At 43.0% G+C, this 21,658-nt stretch overlaps 1 protein-coding gene across 4 annotated transcripts in view; it reads left to right on the plus strand.

Moving 5' to 3' along the window:
* The window catches only part of raskol (Ras GTPase-activating protein raskol), a 185,592-nt gene that overhangs the window by 12,689 nt on the left and 151,245 nt on the right, over positions 1-21,658 (plus strand). For all 4 annotated transcript variants that reach the window (XM_043420547.1, XM_043420548.1, XM_043420549.1 and 1 more), the window contains exons 2-4: positions 3,845-3,957; positions 14,716-14,757; positions 18,386-18,572. In XM_043420547.1, the coding sequence (XP_043276482.1) occupies positions 3,845-3,957; positions 14,716-14,757; positions 18,386-18,572 (342 nt within the window). The remainder of the gene's footprint in view (positions 1-3,844; positions 3,958-14,715; positions 14,758-18,385; positions 18,573-21,658) is intronic.

A 21,658-nucleotide genomic window follows, 5' to 3' on the forward strand; every position in this document is an offset into this window, starting at 1 on the left:
TTTTCATGACGGGGGAGCTTCCCTCCCTCTGGGCTTGAGACATTAGGCTCCAAGTTGGCTATATTATGCAACTCAACTCGATATGCTGTACAAAGTACAAGGAGTTGTGCTACGCGGAAACACCAGCTTAAAGAACGGGTTCGAGATAAGATCACTGGTAATGAACTAGCTTCGGATTCAGGGCTCGCTCTCTAATGAGGAGAGGACGTAGACGACGGAGCGAGGAGTCGCGAGCAGCGGGAAGACCCAACAGCCATTGGCCAACGAAGCTCTCTGCTTTCGAGCCATGCACATGCGGGCAAATGACATTTCGTGAAAGTTTGTTAGGCTTTGTAGGCGATGACACTCGCTTCGTTCGCGGAATGCTCTAGACTCATTTAACTCGAGGGTCACTCGGCTGTCCATCATCCTTGTTAGTGTTGAGACTGCTTGGAAAAAACACGAGTTCACTCTTCGCCGTGGACTCGAGTGGTTTGCAGTTTTTCAACACTCTTCGGTCTGCTTCTATTGAAACACTTTTTTAATCTCGTTTCATTCGCAGAAGCTCCTAACGCAAAACAAACGAAATTTTAAAGCGAACTTTGAGTATTTTCCGAGACATTATCCACAGACAAACGGACATCAAACGCTGGCAACGACGAATTCCCTGGTAAAAGTGAGAAAGAGAAGAGAACGTCGAATTACACCCGCTCGGGAAATATAAACGAGTGACTTTTAAGGGTGAAGGAATATGCCGAGGTTCTGAAATAGGGTAAACGTCAAGAAAGAAGGAGAGAAGTGGGCTGGAAAAAATTCCTACCAGCAGCACTTTCGAGCCCTCTCCTCAGGGACGAGATAGTAGACTCGTGACATTAGTGGGTGACCTTAGTCTCATAGCTCTGCAGTGTTTCTTCTTTTTTCATTCTGTTCCCAAGCTCCTTTATTTCGTATCTCTACCAAGTTGTTCCCGACGCAGTTTTCTCTTCCGTTATTCGCCAGCTCGATGAATCCAACGAGATGGCCGAAGATTAGCCCGTGTTCCAGGTGGGAATATCGTGAAGAGTTTAATGGTAGAAAAAAACGTTGGTTCGATGCCTTCCGGGGCTGAGGAGAACGGAGCAATAAAGTTGATGTAAAATTCAATAACTTTCATTAATCGTTCACAATGTCGGATGAATTTAATCGCTTGCGGAAAGTTATTGAACCCATAAAAGGCCTAATTCCACCGAGTTTTCAAGGCTGAGCTTACAAAATTCATCGTAAAATTATTCAATGTATGTATGAACATTAGCTTTGTGCACGTAATATTTTGACGGGATACCCGAATTAGTTTGCTGATGGAGAATGAAGAAGGGGGAGGGGCGTGGGAGCGAAGACGAGAGAGTCGTGTGTAACCTGCAATGAGAGGATGAGAAAGCGGGAGAGGCTCGAAAGCAGGGTGGCTCGCCCGTTTGCATATTCTCATTATCGTTATCCCTTACGCCGTGTCCCGGGGCTTTTCCAATATTCTCGAGTGTCAGAGAGCTTTGCCAAGGCACATAATATAGGTGCGCGCGATATCGGCCCTGCCATATATTATGCAAGATCGTTTGGTCCTGGCAGTTCGGGCGCCAATCAGATTGGACGATACGCACACTTGACCACTCGAGTATTATCGTGCATGCTACAACTGCGAGTCTCTCTCGCGGGCGGCACGAGGCAGAAGGCCTCGCGTGTATGACGTTGACCGTCGGTAAGCCCTCTGAGCTTACTCGCACGAGTGGTCAACCCTCCTGGCACTCCTTGAGTGCACTCTGCTCCTCGATCCTCCAAACCTCCGGGGCTTTATTGTCCAAAGTCTACAATAACAACAATATGATATGCGATCACTCCAATAATGAGGGAAAAAAAACTTCGATACTTTTTGGGAGATGAAAAAACTTTGCCACGAAATCGTTGTTCTTTTGCTTTTTTTTTTTTTTTTTTTTTCGTCGCAATTTTTCGTTGTTTTTATTTCAGAACGTTCAGAAACAAACTGCGTCCAGAGTTGAAAAAAACCGAGGCTCGTGTGGAGGGTGCGAAATTATAGCGTGTTGTACGAGTTGGAAGGCGCTTTAAGGGAAAAATTACTCCTCGAAACTCGTTAGAGTCATTATATTAATTTACCCATTGTCCCTCTCAAAGAGACTTGCAGAACTAATTAGCAATCACAGTTTTCCGGTATGCTGTTAAAACTTTGCCGAATCTTTGTTGTCTCTCCCCCCTCCGCGCTATTATTCTTCTTCCTTTATAACTACGATAAGAAAAGAAGGATTTCCTCCGGGAAGCAAATCCCTCCTTAGCGGCGGTGAACCCGCCACTAAGGGTGAGATGTCTTCTCGCGTTACGACTCCGGAGACTACGTAAATTTCGTTTTTTTCTTCTGCTCAACCTTCCCTTTTTTTGCGTTTCGTCCCTTTGCGAATTTGCACGCGCCCCGCCTTGAAAATTGAGTCCGATTATATAGTGTGAATCGGAATTAATTAGTTCGACTCATTCGAGCTCGAGTTACTTCACCTTCATCGCAAGCACATTTCAGCCATTTGAAACTCCTCCAATGCGCCTTTCTGTACGAAAAATGCATTTTTTTAACTACCTCGTCCCCGAAATGTACTCATCAGGAAAAAACTCCGATTGAAAGCTCACACGCAGAGCGTAATGTTCCCAAATTCGCCATCAAGGTTTACGGAAACTGTGCGATCGTCGCCGAATTCCTAATCTTCGTCATGAGCAATTCTGCTGCTCGTCACCGTGTTCACCGTTCTATTCATCCTCTCCGAGAGTCCTCCTCGCGTATCTGAATACTGCGGTATATGCAGGCGCCATGTTATATATTTAGCTCTCGTGTACTTGGTATCAATGTGCATTGTTCATTGTCCGACGTAGCTGGAAAGGGGGAGAGAGCTCATCGTGCTTCTCCTATGCAGTCTCGGTGTGCCAGCAGAAGAGCATGCATATGCATTGAAAGCTACAACGGACGAGCCGCCAGCGAATTGGCCCTTTCGCCGCGTCTTGATAGAGCCAGCGCTTGCCTCTCTCGTGAATGAATACATATATAGCGGTGGCATAATGCTCTGGCACGATGATTGCTTCAAGCTGCAAGCCAATCTTCCTTTCCCAAGAATTATAAAAAGATGAAAAATATATAAAAGACAAATATTAGACAGGCGTACATATACTAATCGGCGACGCACAAGTGGCTTTATGTACGAAGAAGCGATAAAAGAAAACGTGACAAGACAATCAAACGAATGCGGTCAATTACTGCGAAATCCATGAAAGGAAGAAACTAATGAATAACGAGGCGAGTGAATAATTAAAGCCGGAGAGAATTCACGTGGATTGGGGGAAGGGGCTGTCGAAGTAAATAAAGCCTGTGGTGCTCAGACATTGACTATAAACCTTTATAATGGCCTAGATTTAATGCCCGACTCGTTTATCGAACGAGGATTTAATGGATCGACTATCATCTGCGGTCAGGTGGCACGGACCACGCGATTGCGGCTACTGTGCTTACTCGATGCACTTGAGACTTTGCGCTCGAGTTTTACCACACGAGCTCTCTCTCTCTCTCTCTCTCTCTCTTTCCATATTTCTGCTGCGATTCAACCGTTTCTTCACAAAATCGTGGTCGAAGAGAGTGGTGAGAGGTCGATAAATTTTAACGTTTGATATTTGCTCGCACCTTCTGGAACGATGACATCAAAATGGAAATTATATTCTGACAAAAAATGCCTTTTCTTTGTTTCCATTTAAAGGAAACTTGTGCGATTTTCTTCTCGTTTAGAGATTTTTATGTGCATACTATCGAGCGGCAGTTAATTATCGCTTTCCTTTTTTTCAACAGAGGCAGACTGCTGCGTCGGCGAAGCTGCTGGCGAAGCATGCTGGGAGCCTTGTTACTGCGTCCTTCTGCAAGACGAGCAGACCCTCACCGCCTACAGAAGTGAAGACATGGCCGTGAGTATAAACTCCACGTTTTTCTCTGCACCTACACACACACTCGATTAAAAGAGTAGTGAAGAAATTTGAAAAAATTGATATAAAATTGCGAATAATGACAGAGAGCGGATCATTAATTTCCCATTTTATCCAAAAGTGTTAAGTTAATCCGAGCGAGTTAACCTGCGTAACCTTATTTTCGTTTTCGTCTTTCCCCGATGCACTGCGAGAAGGGAACTCCGTTTAATCAACCACGCGGGACCGAGAGACTTATTTGCATTATCGTGTCAGCGTAAATTTATCTCCCTTTCTCATCTGGCACGGTAGCGAAAATGGTTTACGTATACACTGGTAAAGTATCCACCACGTAGCCAGACTTTGCTGTTCCAACTTATCGAGGCATGTTTGTATCAGGGTGGCTCGCACTGTCACAGCGGACCCGGAAACGACAACGCGTTATTTTCATTCTTCTGCACTGAGAAAAAAAAATTGTTGATTCAATAGCAATTGATGTTATTTGAAGAATTTTCTTCGCTTAACTGAAATGTTTTCGGGAACAATGAATCTGCAGTTTGATGTAAAACTATTTTACTCGTTTAATCATATGTTCAACCTTGAGATTATCGATGACTTTTTTTCTCAGATTTCTTTCACACTCCAACCAACTGCTTTTTATCTGTTTCCCCGTTTCATTAAAGCCTCGTAACTTTTGAGAGATAATCAAAGTTTGTGCAATTATTAAAACGCAGTGCAGCTTGATAGCAAAGTATCGATCTTCATTGAAGATTCTCGAGGTGTCGTAGCCTCGATTGGGGAAAGGGAATTTCCTCGAGGAAAGAGAATGCTTTCGATGACTTTTTGTCCGAAGCCGTAAAAGCCCCGGTCGATGAGAAACGACTACAAAACCTTCTCCGAGCGGTGAAGGATACCAGAGAAAGAAAAAATGTTTGGGGTGTGTACAAATCTTTCGTATTTCCTTTGAGTCGCCGTTTTTCCCGTTCTCACTTTACCAGATGAAACGCTAGACCGGCGACGTGTCCGTTTCGAGACGTTTCCCTCTGGCTCTATTTTCACGCTCTTCTTTTTGCGCGCTCTTCGTACTCGCGACGACCCTAAAAATCGGACGTTCAAACGCAATTAGTACTCTTCGTCTCGTCAAGTGGTTTTTGTGCTCGTTTTTTATCTATACATGGCGCACGAAGTCCTCGAGCTATGCGTTCTTATCCGCCTCCTGAAATCCTCTCTTCCGTTTCCTCTTCGCGCTCGTTTCGCATTGACCACTGTCAGGGAGCGTTGCAGGCTTTTCTATTATTGCACGAAACTGCAAAGGGTGACACGTTGCTGAGAAAGGGCTTCGCTCGGTTGCCCACCAGATTCCATTCGATTGCGTATCGACAGACGATAAATTGGCTTGATTCGAGAAATCACTAGAAGTTCAGAAATAATTGCTTTCTCCTAAGATTATTTGAAACTGCAGTACAAAATACAAATCGAGTGACGAGGTTGACCGATCAGCGAGACAGTGAATTCTAATTCCACCAAATTTCTCTGCGAATCTAATCGCTGGAAGAAAATATGAAATGGGAAACAACAAAATACGGAAATCAGAACGTGGAATCTCGTCGAACCTCCACGCCTTTATCTAGAGTCGCGGCAGCGACTCTGAGACAAGTACATTATAACAACAACATGACATGACGAGTTGCTGCCAGAGACTCTTTACCGGAGCGATAGCGTTTCCAATTGTTTTCGATGAAGATTTTATCCAGAAACCTCTTCCTTTTCTCACAGCTTCGGAAATCTGTCACTCGCCTTTTCATTCGAACTTTAATCGCGGAGAGCAATTGCAATAGAACAACCAACACGTACAAAGAGTACGCGAGTCAGTACGTGAGATTAATGACTTTTGCTTTCCGGCTGCACTCGCAGTCCACACCCCTTCGGCGGGGCGCGCCGTTGTGTAGTTTATCCCTCGAAGCGTCCCCCGCCGCACGCCTCCCCGTCAATCCTTTGCTCCTGAGCCCTTTTTTCCCGCTTTTTGCTTGGGTTGCGGTGAACCAGTGGCGTCAGAAACAACAAGCGTGGATGAGAATGAGCGCGAGGAAGAGGGACGTCGACGAAGAGCAAAGGCTCCGAAGGGTCGAGGGCTTGAAGCCTGTTTTTATTCTCGAAAGAAATGGTGCACCGTCTCCAACCGACTTCTTTCTTCAAGCTCTTCTTTTCTCTGCGTTCACTTTGCCCCGGGCAATGCCGAGTTGCCCGAGGATAGATAGGGGTGTGAATTAAATCGTAGTCCCAGCCCCTCTCCGTTCAACTCCATCCCCTCGTATAGACTCGAAAGCCCTGCTGGCTGGTCCTTCTTTTCCGTCGTTCTCATTCCACTGTCGAGGTGGCCTTGGGTAGACGCGAGAGGAATAGTACCAGCACGATTAAGTCTGCCAACCCCTGTCCCCGACTCGTCTTCATCCTCGTTTTTCTCATCCCCCGCGCGTATGTATATACGTATAGACACGTACGGTGTAACATTCTGGATGGTATTCTACCGGCACTCCACGGAAATACACACAACTCTATCGCTCCCCCGTGGATGATCTTCAGCCCTCTTTCCTTCGCTCCAGCTTCTTCACCCCAATCTCGCCTCCTTTCGCTTTCCCTCTCTCCTCTCTCTCTCTCTCTCTCTCTCTCTCTCTCTCCTCTCCTCTCTCTCTCTCCTCTCTCCTCTCCTCTCTCTCTCCTCTCTCCTCTCTCTCTCCTCTCTCTTCTCTCTCTCTCTCTCTCTCATCTCTCTCTCTCTCCTCTCTCTCTCTCTCTCTCTCTCTCTCATCTCTCTCTCTCTCTCTCTCTCTCTCTCTCTCTCTCTCTCTCTCTCTCTCTCTCTCTCTCTCTCTCTCTTTCTGTTTGTCTTGATGTGTTTCACGGCACGAATCTCCGATGCAGTACCATCCCAGTACGTGCTCTGCCTTCCACGATTAAATAATCCAAATTGCTTGACAATCATTCTTTCTCGTTTCCAACCAGAGGCGGCGATGATTGAGTGACGAAAAAATGAATACTTTCTCGTGGCATGTTACGCAGGGGAAGAAAACTACTCGACGGGGACTACTTGTTGTACCGTTTCCCAGATCTTTTTCCCGGGTTTTCTTCAATCGAGCGCAAAATATCGCGACGCAATTGCACTGTACGTAGATAAAAAGGAAATGGAACACTTTCCTCGGTGCGGAGGCTTTTTCCCGCTTTTTTTCAGGCTGCCAGAAAGTCCCCTGGACATTATTGAGCTTCGGAGATCCCCTACCTTTTTCATGTCGCTTCGAGACTGCTGAAAAGTTGCAACATCGACGAGTAAAAAAGATCCTCGGAGTGATGTACGAAGGCGAGACTAAGCGCGAGCTTGTTGGTGAGATAAGAGGATGAACTTGCACGGGTAGAGGAATATATACGGTATACGGATAAAATGTACTTCGGTATGTTACTATCTTTGTGTACAGTTGATACAGAACACCTCGAGAAAAAGGAACGAATCTTCTAAGCTTGTACTCCTTAACTTTTATTTTTATCCTCGGAGAAGCTACTTTTTTCATTCTACCATTCCTTTTTCGTTTAACACAGTTCGATCCACTCGTCACAGAAGCATTGCAAAGATTTCGCAGAAACAGGGATACACAATGCTCGTCGTCTCAGAGCTACGAGACTGAAACGAAGGCGAGTGGAGCAAATTTATTAGTTTGTAAAATAGGTAGAAAGAGTGAAAATAATGAATTGGCTGGGCGTTAATTAACGGACGAGGGGCGAAGAACGTTTCCTCCCATTCGCCACTGGCTTTATCCTCTCCCCGTACATTGCCCTTTCCACCATGATCAAGTCTTTCCGCATCCCGGAGCATTTATCCTCCCATCATTTTTTTATTATGATTGTTTTTTTCTCCCTTTCGTTTTTATCGTTCCGTCGTCGTCTCTATTCCTCTTGTTCCGGTATTTCTTGCCCCCGGAACATCGAAAGGGTATGGGGCGGCGGAGAGATTCACCGCGTCTCGACCTGCTCGTCTATTCTCGAGTGCTCGAGCCAGCACGCCGAAGCAAAAGCATCCAGAATACATGTACGCTTTCGTAACCCGTTTCCCGGCACGTACGCGCGCATCTCGAGGCGAGAGCCTCCGGAGAACGGGGGATGCTGCACGGACGCAGACGGGAAGGAAGCGAGCAGTAGGAACGTAGACCGTAAGGGAGCCAAGTCTTGCGAGGAACAAACGGAGGCAAGGAGCAGAGCGAAGAGTGAGGGGCTCTGGTGAGGGATGGAGGGATACCGAAGGTATCGAGCTCGCCTCGAAGACGAGAGCTGCAGGGCTGGAAAAGGTAATCGGCAAGGTGAACGCGCGAGTACTCGCAGCGCTTCCATCTACTTTTGCCTTCGCCCCTCGCCAGCCCGTCGTCCATCAACCAGCCCTTCGTGTCCCTTCCCATCCTCGTCCTTCCTCGTCTCTGATATTTCGTTGCAGCAGGCTTCGTCCCCATTCTGCGTCACGCGTACAATCTTTTTCCAATTCGCCAGGACAAAGTTTTCCTCGGTATATATTCGGTACATAAATATATGAAGGGGCCAAAGCGTACGAATACGTACAGAACTTTCCACCCCAGGCCTTTTCATTCCCTCGGGGAAGACCGAGTACCCTCAGGATCTTACTTTTACCAATGGGAAAGGCACGATCTAGTTTTCTTCCGGGTAACCTGCCCGGAAGTTCTGCCCCAAGAAATACTAGCTGCTCAGGTAGCACCATCAATATCCTCCTCTTTCGGGACTCGGACTGCGAGAGCGGGGAAGCAACGAAAGCGTCAAACCACTGCCCACGGCCTGGCGTATCTTATCTCACTATTCTTCGAACCGGTTTTTTTTTCGTGAGCCGAAGAGTCTTCATTGTAGCAACGTGTTCAATGGGAATCGTTGAAATAACCTGCTCGATGTTCTATCCAATTCCAAGGTACGAGGAGAAATTAATTCATGCTCTGGACGCGTATTCGGTGCGATGAATCCATTTGCGAGATAAATTGCATCTATATGGACGCGCCTTTGATCGCGACATTTGGACAAATGACCGGAAGCTTTTGCGAGGTTCATTTTCTCCGCTGCTTTTCTTCCTTTAAGGAGGGTGGCTACGTTCGTCAAATTGATAAGAAATTGATCAAATTTGGTGATAATGTTCTTCAACATCAAGTGCGAAGACACAATTTTTTTCAAAATTTTCTTCTGCTTAGTTATCGAGTAATTACGGATTAAAGCAGATTTCTTATGCCCGGAATGTATACCTATATATATGGAAACGCTATGCTTATACACGTGAACTTGAGTGATCAATTACTCGATAACTGTACAGAAGAAAAATCTTAAAAAATTTCTATTGTCAAATTTGGCCCTAAAGAATATGTTCACCAAATATTATTAAATTCTTATCATTTTGAAATTTTTAATGTATTTAACATGGTTTAGCATGGCAACATTGTATCGTCGGTAGCCACCCTCCTTAATATGGGGAATCAGCCCACTATTTCGGCCCATGATTAAGCTCATCGACGTGAGGATTCTGAAGACTTCTCTCGCAGCGCATGTAGTAAGAGTTTGTTTTCGAATAAGGAGACTCCTTGCTTTTCAAATATGTATTCAGCGATCCATTCGCAATGCCTCGCACAGGCGTATCAGGCAACCTTTTCGCTCATCCTCGTGCACATCGTCTCTGGCTTTCCGCCATCTAAATGCGCCCACGCAGAATATTCACGAGAAATAGATTAAATACGCTAAGTGTAGTGTACGGCTTAATTCCCTTCCGCTTTTGGAGCTTACGCGCAGAAGGGGAGTCTGAAACGAGCGCGGGAGCTCATCGAGAGAGGAGGACCCGTTACCGAAAGTGTACTACGCGACGCTGCGCAAAATACCCGAGAGACCTCGCTAGCTCGACTTCACCTCGAAAATCCTCTTTGCATTCTGCCAAGGAAGAACCCCGACATTTTGACGTTTCCTTTTATCAAAATTGCGTGGAACATTTGAAACATTGATATTCAATCGTTATCCGCGATTTCCACATTTTAGCTTGATGAGGATTTCCTGTGCCCTCGTATTTTTTTTTTTTTCTAATTTATTCAGAAAATATTGATTTTTTTCGTGGTTTTTCAAACGACATTCCTTAAGGTTCTCGTAATCCGCGTCGTGTTTTTTCATCTTTGCCTAACTCTCAGTCAGTCTCCTTTTTCCTACGCGTTTTTTTAGCGGGGTTGGAAATTTAAAATGATCACGTACAATGAGAAAAATAAATAGAATTCTACTCATGCTGATTCCCCCTTGCTCTGCTATACCACTTTTATTGTTCGGCGTCGCCGCGAGCAGCCTCTTTATATACATGCTCGGGCTGTCCCTTCGAGCAGGGTGGCACAGATAAACAGACGCCGTGGGCATTCGAAATTCGATGGTGCTGCTGCTCGTCCCGGACGACCGGCAGGGAATCAACGCGAATTCGCATTGTTACTCGAGCGAAAATAAAATAGAGCTTTTTATCGTCGGCACCTTAAGGTCGTCGCTGTAGTATTCAACGAACTTCCGGTCTTAACCTTCCTCGATGCCGCTCCCTCGTTTTCGATAAAAACACATTTTCATAATATCGTTACGTTTTTGTTGAACGCGAATTTCTCGCTCAACTTTGCGGTCCTCGACCCACGGTTCTTTCGTATTTTTCCTCTCAGAAAATGACGGCAGGGCGGTCTTCTTTGAAAAATTGATTTCACGGTCGAGCGCTCCGACGCTTTCGCCTGTATGCAGACGATTCTCTTATCGCGACGCTTCATATTTACTGGAGAATGGCAAAAAGATGAGGGACTTTGATTTACCATTCGTTGGATGGGGATAAAATGTTGGAATTACTCAAATTTCGAACAGCTGAAATCTCGAGTTTGTAAACTTCGAATGATAATACGGAAACTGGTCGATTCGACTAGAGCTTTGAATGTCGAAAATAAATAAAGTAGAAAATTCAAGGTTCGAAGCACGTTTACATCGAAAATAGAATGTAACAATCACCCATAAAACGAGGCGACTAAAATATCATTTTTCCAAAAATTCGACTATCGCTCTTTCCATATTCATAAATTATTACAATCAACAATACTGTGAATATTCACCATTTCGAAAGACTGAATATTACTGAGGTTGGAACACTGAAAGGTTGAATAGTCAAAATGGCGAAACGTTAAAAAGTCGATCGACCAAAATAAAGAAACGCAGCGGAAGAACTAAAAATACACGCGTGTCGCTCACTCACTTCAGACAGGCAATCTCCGATTTCACACATCGCCATTTTGACTTTCTCCTTTTCGAGCCATCGCTATTCTGCACATCCAAGTTTTATAGGCTCGAAAAATACACTTTCGATTATTTGCTACTCTATATTTTGGCCTGTCTATAAAACATGAGTACTTTCCACTTTGAATTCGAAAATATGAACTTTTGGCATTCGCATGGCCTGTTAAAATAGCATTCGAAATGAAAACTATATCGAAATATATATTTTCTAGTAAATACGAATTCGAAGAAGGAATATATTCGGTTGAGCACGTAATCAGCTAAAAAGTCGATCGGAAATAAGAATTTCGAATTGCTTATTTTCCTCGAATCTGATGTTACAACTTGAAAAATTTCGAAATATCAAGCGTTCTACAATTTATTTATTTGACACATTGAACCCTACGCCATTCGTTGTTTATTCATATCTTTGATGTCAATAAAACATCGAGAAAAATGGGACCAAATTGAATTCGGCAAGGCGCACAGCGGAGTTCAGCGGCATAATTCTAAAAATGAGATCTCATTGAATATTTCATCGGGAATATAGTTGCGAGTCAACGTGCCTCCCTTTTTCGTTGAAAGGTTACGCTGAAAGCTCGCTTTCACCAAATATCCGTATGAACTCTGGGCTAGGGCCGGGCCAGAGGCCTCCCCATTGGTCTGATTACGGCGAAAGCCCAATTCCATATAGAGGCATCAGGCAAATATAGACGTACATAGGCGCAGCGTAGCGCGCATAATAGGCGAACGAGGCCAGAGTGCTCCTCAGGCGCTTCCTTATTCGCGAAAGCTGCCTCATGAAACCTTCGAAAAGGGATGAAATATGTATGCGGGTGTATGCCACATATCTATATACAAACAGAGTAATAGAGCAGCTGGTGTGCGGAGTTGGGACGATTTTTTCTCGCAGAAGCTTTCGGAAGTAGCTCGCGTTCTCGTTATAAATTCTCTCGTTATAAATTCACGCGGCACTTGAATCGAAAAGAGAGCTCGTGCGATTCTCGCGTTCCAGATGTAACCACAGCGAGCGAGCCATCTTCGGTTCGCCTTATTTCTGTTTATTTATATTTTTTCTTCTTCTTTTTTTACCTGCTTCTTTGTCCTTTTATTTCACTCGCTTCAAAAGCTCCGACTCGCGAAACTTTTCATCGGAAAACGAAATACTTGGCTCCACCCCCGACACCTTTATTTTGCCGGATCCCCGAGCCCGCTCGACGGTGCAGAGCTACCGAAAATCCGGATTTAACAACTCGACGAGGCTTGTCGGAAGAACGAGCCGAATTCACGCTACAGAAAATCCTCTTTTTGGTCGGGCATCTACGACGCATTTTCTTTGTGACGAATCGCAAGTGCGCAGTATCGACGAGTCGTTGGCAGCGATTGTAACTTATTGATTCGTAGTTGCCACTAATTAGTGCACGAGTACAAAAAGACTCATCGTCGTGAACAAAACGCGACTGTTCTCTGTACGCGGTACTCTCAAAAACAGCTGTAGATTTGGCGAGGAGCAGCGAGCAAGCACTTGGTTGAACTCAACTTTTGTAAGAGTCTCTCGAGCGGCTCGTTTCCTTTTCTTCTTCATCCTTACGACGCTCTTCTCATCTTGTCTTTAAACCGGGGATCTAGTACGGGCTGGATAAACTTTTTCAATTAGTAGCCACGTCGAGATAAGAGCAGAAAGGAGGAAGCGGAGGATGTGGAATCGCAAGTACAAAGCTTCGCGAGACCTCTAAAGTACATGCATACGCTGAGCATATTTATTATAGAAAATAAATAATTATTAATTAAGGAAGATCACGCGTTACGTGTGATTCAAAAAAGCAACTAAACTTTTGTTGCTCTTTTGATGATTAAAGAAACGATTAAAATTTATTCTCGGAATTATTAAAATTACGTGTAACTTATTTGTTGAGATTGATCAATTTTTAGTACAATAGATAACGCTTAAAATACTTTCGTAGTTGAGTCATTAAGCAAAGTGTGACAACAGCCATTTATTCTATTTATATGCGTATACATTTTAAACCAGCTGGCCCATGGTCAAATCTTCCACTGTTTATGTCGTTATTACTCGTTAATCTCAATTAAGTGTTTTTCTTTATCCATTCCCAAGTCATTTTCACCGGTAACAAGGCTTTCTCAAGACATCATTGTCTTGAGAACTAAAAATGTCTAAAAACATTACATTTTTTTATTTTCGTTTTTGGCTCCTTCAAGTTAGGCAGATCCTATTTCGTTAAATTCAAATCGTCCCACAGGAAATGTGCCTGCCATAAGAGCCTGTGTATAACCTTAAAAAAAATGTGATTTTTGTTCATTGATTTCTCGATAACTAGACGATAGATCCTCTAATAATTCCGGGAATAGACGCATGGTGCATATTTCTAGCATATTTCAAAATGTCAAGTCTTAAAGTTGGAATTTCCGATTTCCAATATAGATTCGCGTTAACTTCCTTAAAGTTAGAATTTTCGATTTCCATTAGATTCGCGTGAACTTCCTTAACCTGTACGAGAGCTTTGGCCGAGGGTGAAATTTAGTTACAATTAAACGTTATTCCTCCTTCGATTACAAGCGTCGCCTTGTTTCTTCCTTTTCTCCCACAAACTTTATGTTGCCACATAAATTTCCCACGTTTTTATTCCTTCTCGGGTCACAGTAATTAAATATTTGCTTGCGCCCTCGGGAGATAGGAAAAATAAAAACAATGTTTGCCAAGTCGTTTTGCCGATCTACGCACTTGGTGTTCCCTCCGCTATCCGGGCACTGGCAACAGATGGTGGAGGCGACACGAGATATCTTGTCCGACTAGGATAATCCTCAGCGCACTCACTTTTGCAGCGCATCTTCAAGAGATCTCGCGACGAAGATGCGCCAGCGACGAGCAGCTGCAACATCGACCACGGGGGAAAGAGAGAGAGAGAGAGAGAGAGAGATTGAGATCGTTCCCCAGAATCTCTCGAGTCGGTAGACCAGATCTCTTCACAAGCGTACCCGGAACTTTATGACCTACATTTTTTCCTCACAGCCCACGCTCACAAATTCCAGTAAATTATCATTCGCATCCACTCACTCAAATATATCCTCGGCCCCATTAAATTTTGCCCATTTACTGTGATTCGTACTTCGTGGAAAGTTTGACATCTCTTCCGAGTTTCTCAGTGTCACTTTTCATTAAGAATTTTTAATCCTGCCCCAATTTTTTTTGACTCCAACTGCATTTCGGTGCTGGTCTAGCAATCATTTTGAGTTTCTTTGGTCACACACGAATACTCGAGACTTTCAATCTAGTCTCGATGTACACAAAAATATAAAATGTTGAGTAGGATTTGATCTTCGTTATATGCACAGACAATAAAACATCGATAATTTGATAAAACTTCCGACACCAAAATTTCTGTCGCAAATCTTTGTGAACGAGGTTTTTATTCCCATTTTATTTTCACTGGGACGCAGCTATTTGCCGGGACCGGATGCATGTTCAAGTCTCACACGAAGGTAGGCTAGTCGACGTTAATGCATGAGTAGATAAATCTGTGTTGATAAATGTAATTCAAAAGTTCCATCGACACGATTCGCAATTGTTTAAACTTTTAGCAAAAGTCCATTGTATTTATCGGTGAAAAATGTTGGCGATTAAAATCGTTCGAGCCGCTAGTATTTCGCAAGCATCATCGTGTCGAATTGGAATTTTTAATCGCCCTTTTAAACTCTTACGCCCGCCCCCTCGTCATGTCCGCGCGCTCACTTGGCCAATCGTTGTTGGTTTCCCCTGCATGATGCACGGAGGAAAATATCAGTAGAAACCCATCCACCTATTTGGTGCATTTAACAACGACAATGAAGCATGAACATTGAAAATCCAATCTTAATATCGCGAGGCATATTCACAGCTCCGACACAGCAGCAGCGAGAACTCGGTGCATTTAACACGCTCGTAAATACACGCCCGAGAGAATATATCTGTAACGGGGAATTTAACCGGGGACTAATTAAACTAATGGGACACTTACGGGAAAAGGCGGTCACCAGACTCCACCGCTTCGGCACCAAGCGAAAGAATGCGAATATACTAATTGGATCCCTCTCTTTTCCCTCGCCATTTGGTAGCGTTACTTCACGATACTATGAGTACTTTATCCATTATATACGAACACACGCGTTCGGCGTCCACGTACTACGAACTACTGGATATTACACGCGTGCATGTGTAGCCGCACGAACAACTATCGGGGATTCTGATAGGCGTGTGTGTTGCATAATTGGGCACATTCGTTCGCGCCGTCGTAATAATTGCGTTAACGCGTTGACTCCGGAGCTCTCGACTCCCTTTACGCACTCGCACACGAATCTACACTTTCGCATTGTTTCTCTCTCTTTCTCTGCGCATTCATACGTTTGCAGGGATGAATATGCATGTGGCGTTGCTTAGATGCGGAAAGGGATGAATTCACACTGCCGCGGATATTTCGGAGAGCTTTAACTGGAGAAAAGCCCATTCGGATAAACACGAGGAACGAAATCGCTTTGGATCGGTTTTAAAGAACTCTGGTTCGGGATTCCGCTTACTTTAAAAAAAAATAAACGGGTGTTCGTAGTGAAAATATTTAGAATACAATTTTGTTGGATTTTCATGCGATTTATCGACGCCCTGCGGCGTTTTATCTGAGGCTGAATGTGAGCCGCGTGAACGTGGCTAGTGCACCGGTGCTTCAAGTTGCTGCAATTTTTTTAATCCTTTGGACACAAGTCCTGAGAATTGAACGGATCACATTTGCAGCGCTTCGAATTTTTGCATTGACACGTTTGCTCGCCATTTATTAGCAAAGTTTTTCTATATGAAGTTCGCACGTCGCGTTCACTCATTCATTTATCCTGGCGTTCATTGAGTTCATTCGACCACGATCGAATTTGCAGTGGAAAGGAGTAAAAGCGTGGTACGCACGACTCGCCCTTCGCCGCGTATCGTTAATTGGGGAGTGACGAGAGCCGCACTCGTTTTCGTATTAATTTACTCGCTTCCACCATCGGCCATTCGTCAGGCTATTCAACCGTGTACCATCTGCAGAAGTGTTGAAAAAAAGGAGATTAAAAAACTCGCGGCGAAATTGCATACTGAGGCGGATCGTCGTAGAGGGTCGTTGACACGTTTTTGTATCGCGAAAATTCTGCTTCTCTGGTCGCATGAAACGGGCGTCTTGATGGCGCGGATGCAGGTTCAATGAATGGGTCAATTAAGGCCTTATATACACACTTGCAGGGGGCGAAAAAACGTGATTTTCTTGATTTTTATTCGACTAGAGAATCAATGTTTGTTGAAAAGTTGTGCGGACGACGTTCATTAGTTCGTATGTTCATGTACTAGAACGATTTTTTTCATCAATAAATTTCTCAAAATGGCGCAACTCTTGCTGTATTCCAGTAGCACCTTTTTTCGAGCATCAGTTCCGGTGGACACGATAATTAAAAACTATTAATCCATACTAAATTTATACCACTGGATATATTGGGCCTGAACGAATAATTCATAAAAATGTTCATTTAAACAAAAATCGCGACAGTTTCAACAAAAAATTCATTTTTTGAGGTGCTAAATTTACGGTTTTTTTGTTACAATATTTTTTTTCCAACAAAATACGAATTCCTTCGTCCAGGCCTTAGCTATTATTATAATAATAAGTGGTATAAATTTGATATGAATCGGATTAATACCGCGCGCACCGGGCGCTCGGTTGAAATACCCACAGCTACGATTCTAATGCTCCGATCTTTATGAAATCTGGTGAGAATATTTTTCAGAAATTGTACATATGGAAGAATATCTAATAAAAAAAACTTTCGATTTTTCCGCTCATCACAAGCGTATATATAAGCCCTTAATAGCACGTTTTTAGACTTCGAAAAGAGAGTTAAATGTCGCAGGGAATCTGCAATGCGCAGTTTGCCAGGAAACGTTGAAATTCGATGAAAATTCATTCGAATTCGTGGATTCGAAGCAAAGAATTTTTGTCTCGTTCATCGACAGCAACGATGACTTAACTCGTTTCAGAAAATAATTGAGATTCATCGTCCGGTTATTTCGAGACGCTCATGCACATGCCGATTTGTCAAGTCGGATGTACCGCAAAGTCCCAAGAATCCTAGTAAGCGGCTCGGAGAGGCCAGGCGAGGCGGCGAACTCCGCGGCCTGGAGGCTCGTTCGCATATTCCCTCAATTTTTCGTCACTATCAACCGCACGAGAAACAATGACGAAAAAAAACGCGACGAATGAGCCGCGTTCACTTCATTCCTGCAACGGCGTCGTACCAACTTTAATTGAGTGACGTCATCGAGTCGTCGGGTCAATCAACGATATTTTGAGATAAACATTTCAGACACTTCAGCAGCCAGTATAGTCTCGACTGGGCTCATGGCCAGAGGCGCTCTCGCGGCTTAAGGCACGAACCGGTGCTCGTAGCCGGTTCGTCATGACCACCCCGCAGTCATTAAACTCACTTCGTCATAATTGATGAGATAATTAGCGTATCGGCCAGCTCGGGTTTCCATTCCCTCGATTATTTATCCGAGCATCGATGAAATCTATCGCAGTTTCGTAACGCGCCTTCGAACGTTGGAACGGGCTTCATCCAGCCACTCGTCAGCCATTTAGTTTTTTCATCGATGCGTATTCAGCGAATAAAAAATGTATCACAAAGAATTTCATCGGTTTTCGTCCACCGCGAAAATCGATGTTGTTCGTGGCTGCGTGAGTACTTTTAATTATGCAATCATTTTCCGATCGGTGACTCGACGCGATGTGCGATTTTCCGTGGGATTCTATGTGTTACTTGTTTTCCCCTGCATAGTGGTAACGTTGTGCTTGATTATTTAAATTGGGAATAGAAACCAAGTTTCGTTGACGTCGATGTCGGTCAATAATGTTTTGCACGAATGTTTATCGTTTCGTGTTGCAATTGCACAAGATTTTATCGCTCAAATTGAATTTTCATTCTCGTTGTTGTTTTCCTCGAAAGTTGTCTGCCTTCGCACTAATGCGGAATGAAATTTCGATGAATTGTTGAATTCGAGCGTATACTTGTGATGGGCATTCAAAATAAAACGGCCAACTTTGTGTCAATATTTCAGTTGGGGGATGCAATGTTCGTTGAACTACCCCGCGTACGTCTGGACGGGGGTGCCCGAGCGTTTCGTCAGCACTGGGGTTACGAGTCTCGACCTCTCATGCCTCCCCCGCCCCTCATCGAGGAGGACGAGGCAGGCATCGAACCGGAAACCGTCAGCCTACGCGAAGCCAACACCGCGTCGCCAATAGGTAAGTTTTCTTATCTCCATTTCGGTGGAAAACTATGAAAAATATGGCGAATTTGTGCTTCGAATTGTTTGATAAAAAAACGATACTTGGGACGATCGAAGATCAACGAAATTTTTTTTACGAAAAACTACCATTTTTCTATTCATTCCGAATGATCACGGATGCACGATAACCAAAAATTGAGACACAATTTCAGATATTCACAGAGAACTTTCAACCACACTTTTTCATTCAATGAAGTCAATTTTTGTCGACATTTTTTGCACTAACATCACGCCACACTACATTCAATATTTCGTATCAAAATCGAGCCAGGTGAAAAGTTAATTTCGGATAAACTTGCACCGAATTGGTCGTTGAGATATTATTTCACACTTCTAACGAGTTTTAAAACAGGCTTAATACGTTTGTCCAAATCACGCTTCGTTACTATATTCAAAGCTTTGCCCATTTTCATCGTGTGCACGGAGAAAACGAGGCCGAAAATTCTACATGAAAGTATTAAGAATTATAGTGTCTCGGGGACACAATACGCTCTGAATTGCAACATTCATTCGAAGAGCAGTAATAAGAACTGTTCGATCCACCATAGTAAAAAGACCAATACCCATACCTTTTATTCAAAAGACTCAAAAGTCTTTTTCTCCATAAGCACAGTAAAAAATCTTTTCATTCACTTCAAATATTTATATCGTAAAGTATGCTGCTCGGGCAACCCTGAAAAAAACTGTGTGTATGGAAAAATGTCACACGTATTCGATCTATATTCGTGTATTTATCATAGAATTTACTATGCTGACAGTGAAAATTTGTGATTTACAATACATTTCCACTTATCGGTAAGTGTTAGGCTGACACTCGAAAACAAAGTAAAATATAGTTTTCATGTGCATCACTTTTTGCTATCGACATGAAGCTGTTTAGAATTGAAAGGAAGAAAAATTGGAAAATTCAAAAAATACTTTGTAATCGGTGGGTAAATGATTTGAAAATTTTTGAAAAATAATGTATTCCTCGCTACACGAAACGAATTTGTTTTCTCCGTGTGTGATACGAACCGTCAGGTTGTATCGTTAACTGCGAAAAATTAGGGTAAAATACTTTTTGAAAAAATATTTAATTTAAAAACTCCAGTATGATATGAAACTCCGTAAAAATTCTCGAATTATGTCAGTGTAAATGGTTTACGTTCGATGTTTTCATTAGCACTGAAATTTATTGATTGTGATACTTTTTCCACTGTACTCCCATAATTTACGTTCAAATAGACCGGCGATTGACCGACCATCAAAGCTTGGCGTGAAAACGCATCAATTGCGCTTTGTCTCGATTTTCAATCACGTTGTTTCAAGCTGACGTCAATAAAGTCCTGTAACGTGTCCCTTAACGAGCGGTTCATTGTTTTCGCAACAACAGTTTATGGCGTGAATTCATGACGCCGTAGGCAAGCATCGACTTTGAGCGTGCCTTGTTGTTTATGCGCACATGAAAATGATCCTCGAAAATAAATTGTTTTTTATTCTCCATAATTCTGATTGACTCGACGACTTGATTGAAAGAATCGAGTCGAAAATTTCACATTGAAAACTGCATAAATTTTGTCCACTCAATTTTTACAGGAACGTTCCTAAACATGAGCATTTTTATCAACAATTTATTTAATGATTTTTTCATTAAATCATTATCACTTTCGAATTATTTCCTACATTTTTATGATTCCTAATAACAAATTTATGCAGAAATATTTTTTTTCGAAATCAATGACAAAGATATGTTGGCTCGAGTACTACAGAATTGTACCATCACTGACTGAATAGATTCTCATTATAAATCGTTCGATTTATCGTTCAATGGTGCCTTTCTTTGGCTCACCCACGTTGGTTTATTTTTTCTCTATCCGACGATCATTTTTTAACATTCCCTCCCAGTTTTGGCAATTGGAGAAAAATGCATACATTTTCGTCAGTGAGTAATGAAGATAAAATTGATTTCTTCTTTACCTTCATTACCTGGACAGTACTCGGAGCAGGTCCCTACTATTTTCTCTCTCTCGCTCGATAAAACGTTTCGATCTATTGAACCTGCAATCGGTTTTACAGATTTCTGAAATGTCTGCAGTCGCTAAAACCCAACATGTAGCTCAAGAATCAGTCGAAAGTGTCGATTTCCTCACGTGAATTGTTTTATCAACCTCCGATGAGAGCGAATCCGTTCATTACCTTGCGCGATTTCATCTCACAATCGAATTATTTCATTCGGCTGGCAGAAAATTTCTCTCTTTTCAATTTCACTCTTAAAACATTTTTATGCTTTTAATTTTATTGGCTCTTCTTTGTTTGCGTTTAATTATGACGGAATATCGGGGTTGAGATAAACTCAAAGATTTGAGAAAGTTCATGAAAAAATGTTGAGACAGAAATGACATGAGATTTTCTCAATCTCGTTGTTTATTCAGAAACCCATTTGTTTTCGTTCCCTCCGGGTTAGCTCGATTTTCACGTTCCCGCGCCTCACCAAATCGACGAGAAATCTCTTTATAAGCGCAAAAGATGCAAAAGATACTCGTCCAGGACGCTCTTACTTTGCAATCTTTTCGGCTCACTTCCTCCCTCAATTTTATTAGAACGGACGTCTCCATTATTGCGGGAATACCGCTCCGGCGTTTACCATTATGGAAGATGTTCCCACGTTCATATTTCTCGGCTACGAAAAGGTAAAATTATCAAAAGAACACGAAGTACACAAACTGGATTGACAGCGCAGCTAAAATTATGCGAAAAAACTCAATTTTCGTCTCACAGCTCGAATCGAAATTCGATGTGAATTTTCGTTTACTTTCCCAGTGTTTTTAAGTTCCGAACTCTCTTTGAGTTTCCTCAAATAATTTCAATTTCTTTCATTATCTCGTCATTCTCAAAATATCGTTTTTGCATATTTTTATATTGATGAATACGAAGCTCGGAGCAAGAAAAAAAAAGTGATTACGATAAAATTAACCGTCGTTGGCAGATCTTCGAACGCGATGGGGTTCACCAAGGCCAGTGCCTTTTTTCTCGATTGAATTGTTGGCTATCGAAGCGGCGTGT

Source organism: Venturia canescens, chromosome 5, assembly GCF_019457755.1.
Source record: "Venturia canescens isolate UGA chromosome 5, ASM1945775v1, whole genome shotgun sequence".
Taxonomy (NCBI): Eukaryota; Metazoa; Arthropoda; class Insecta; order Hymenoptera; family Ichneumonidae; genus Venturia; species Venturia canescens.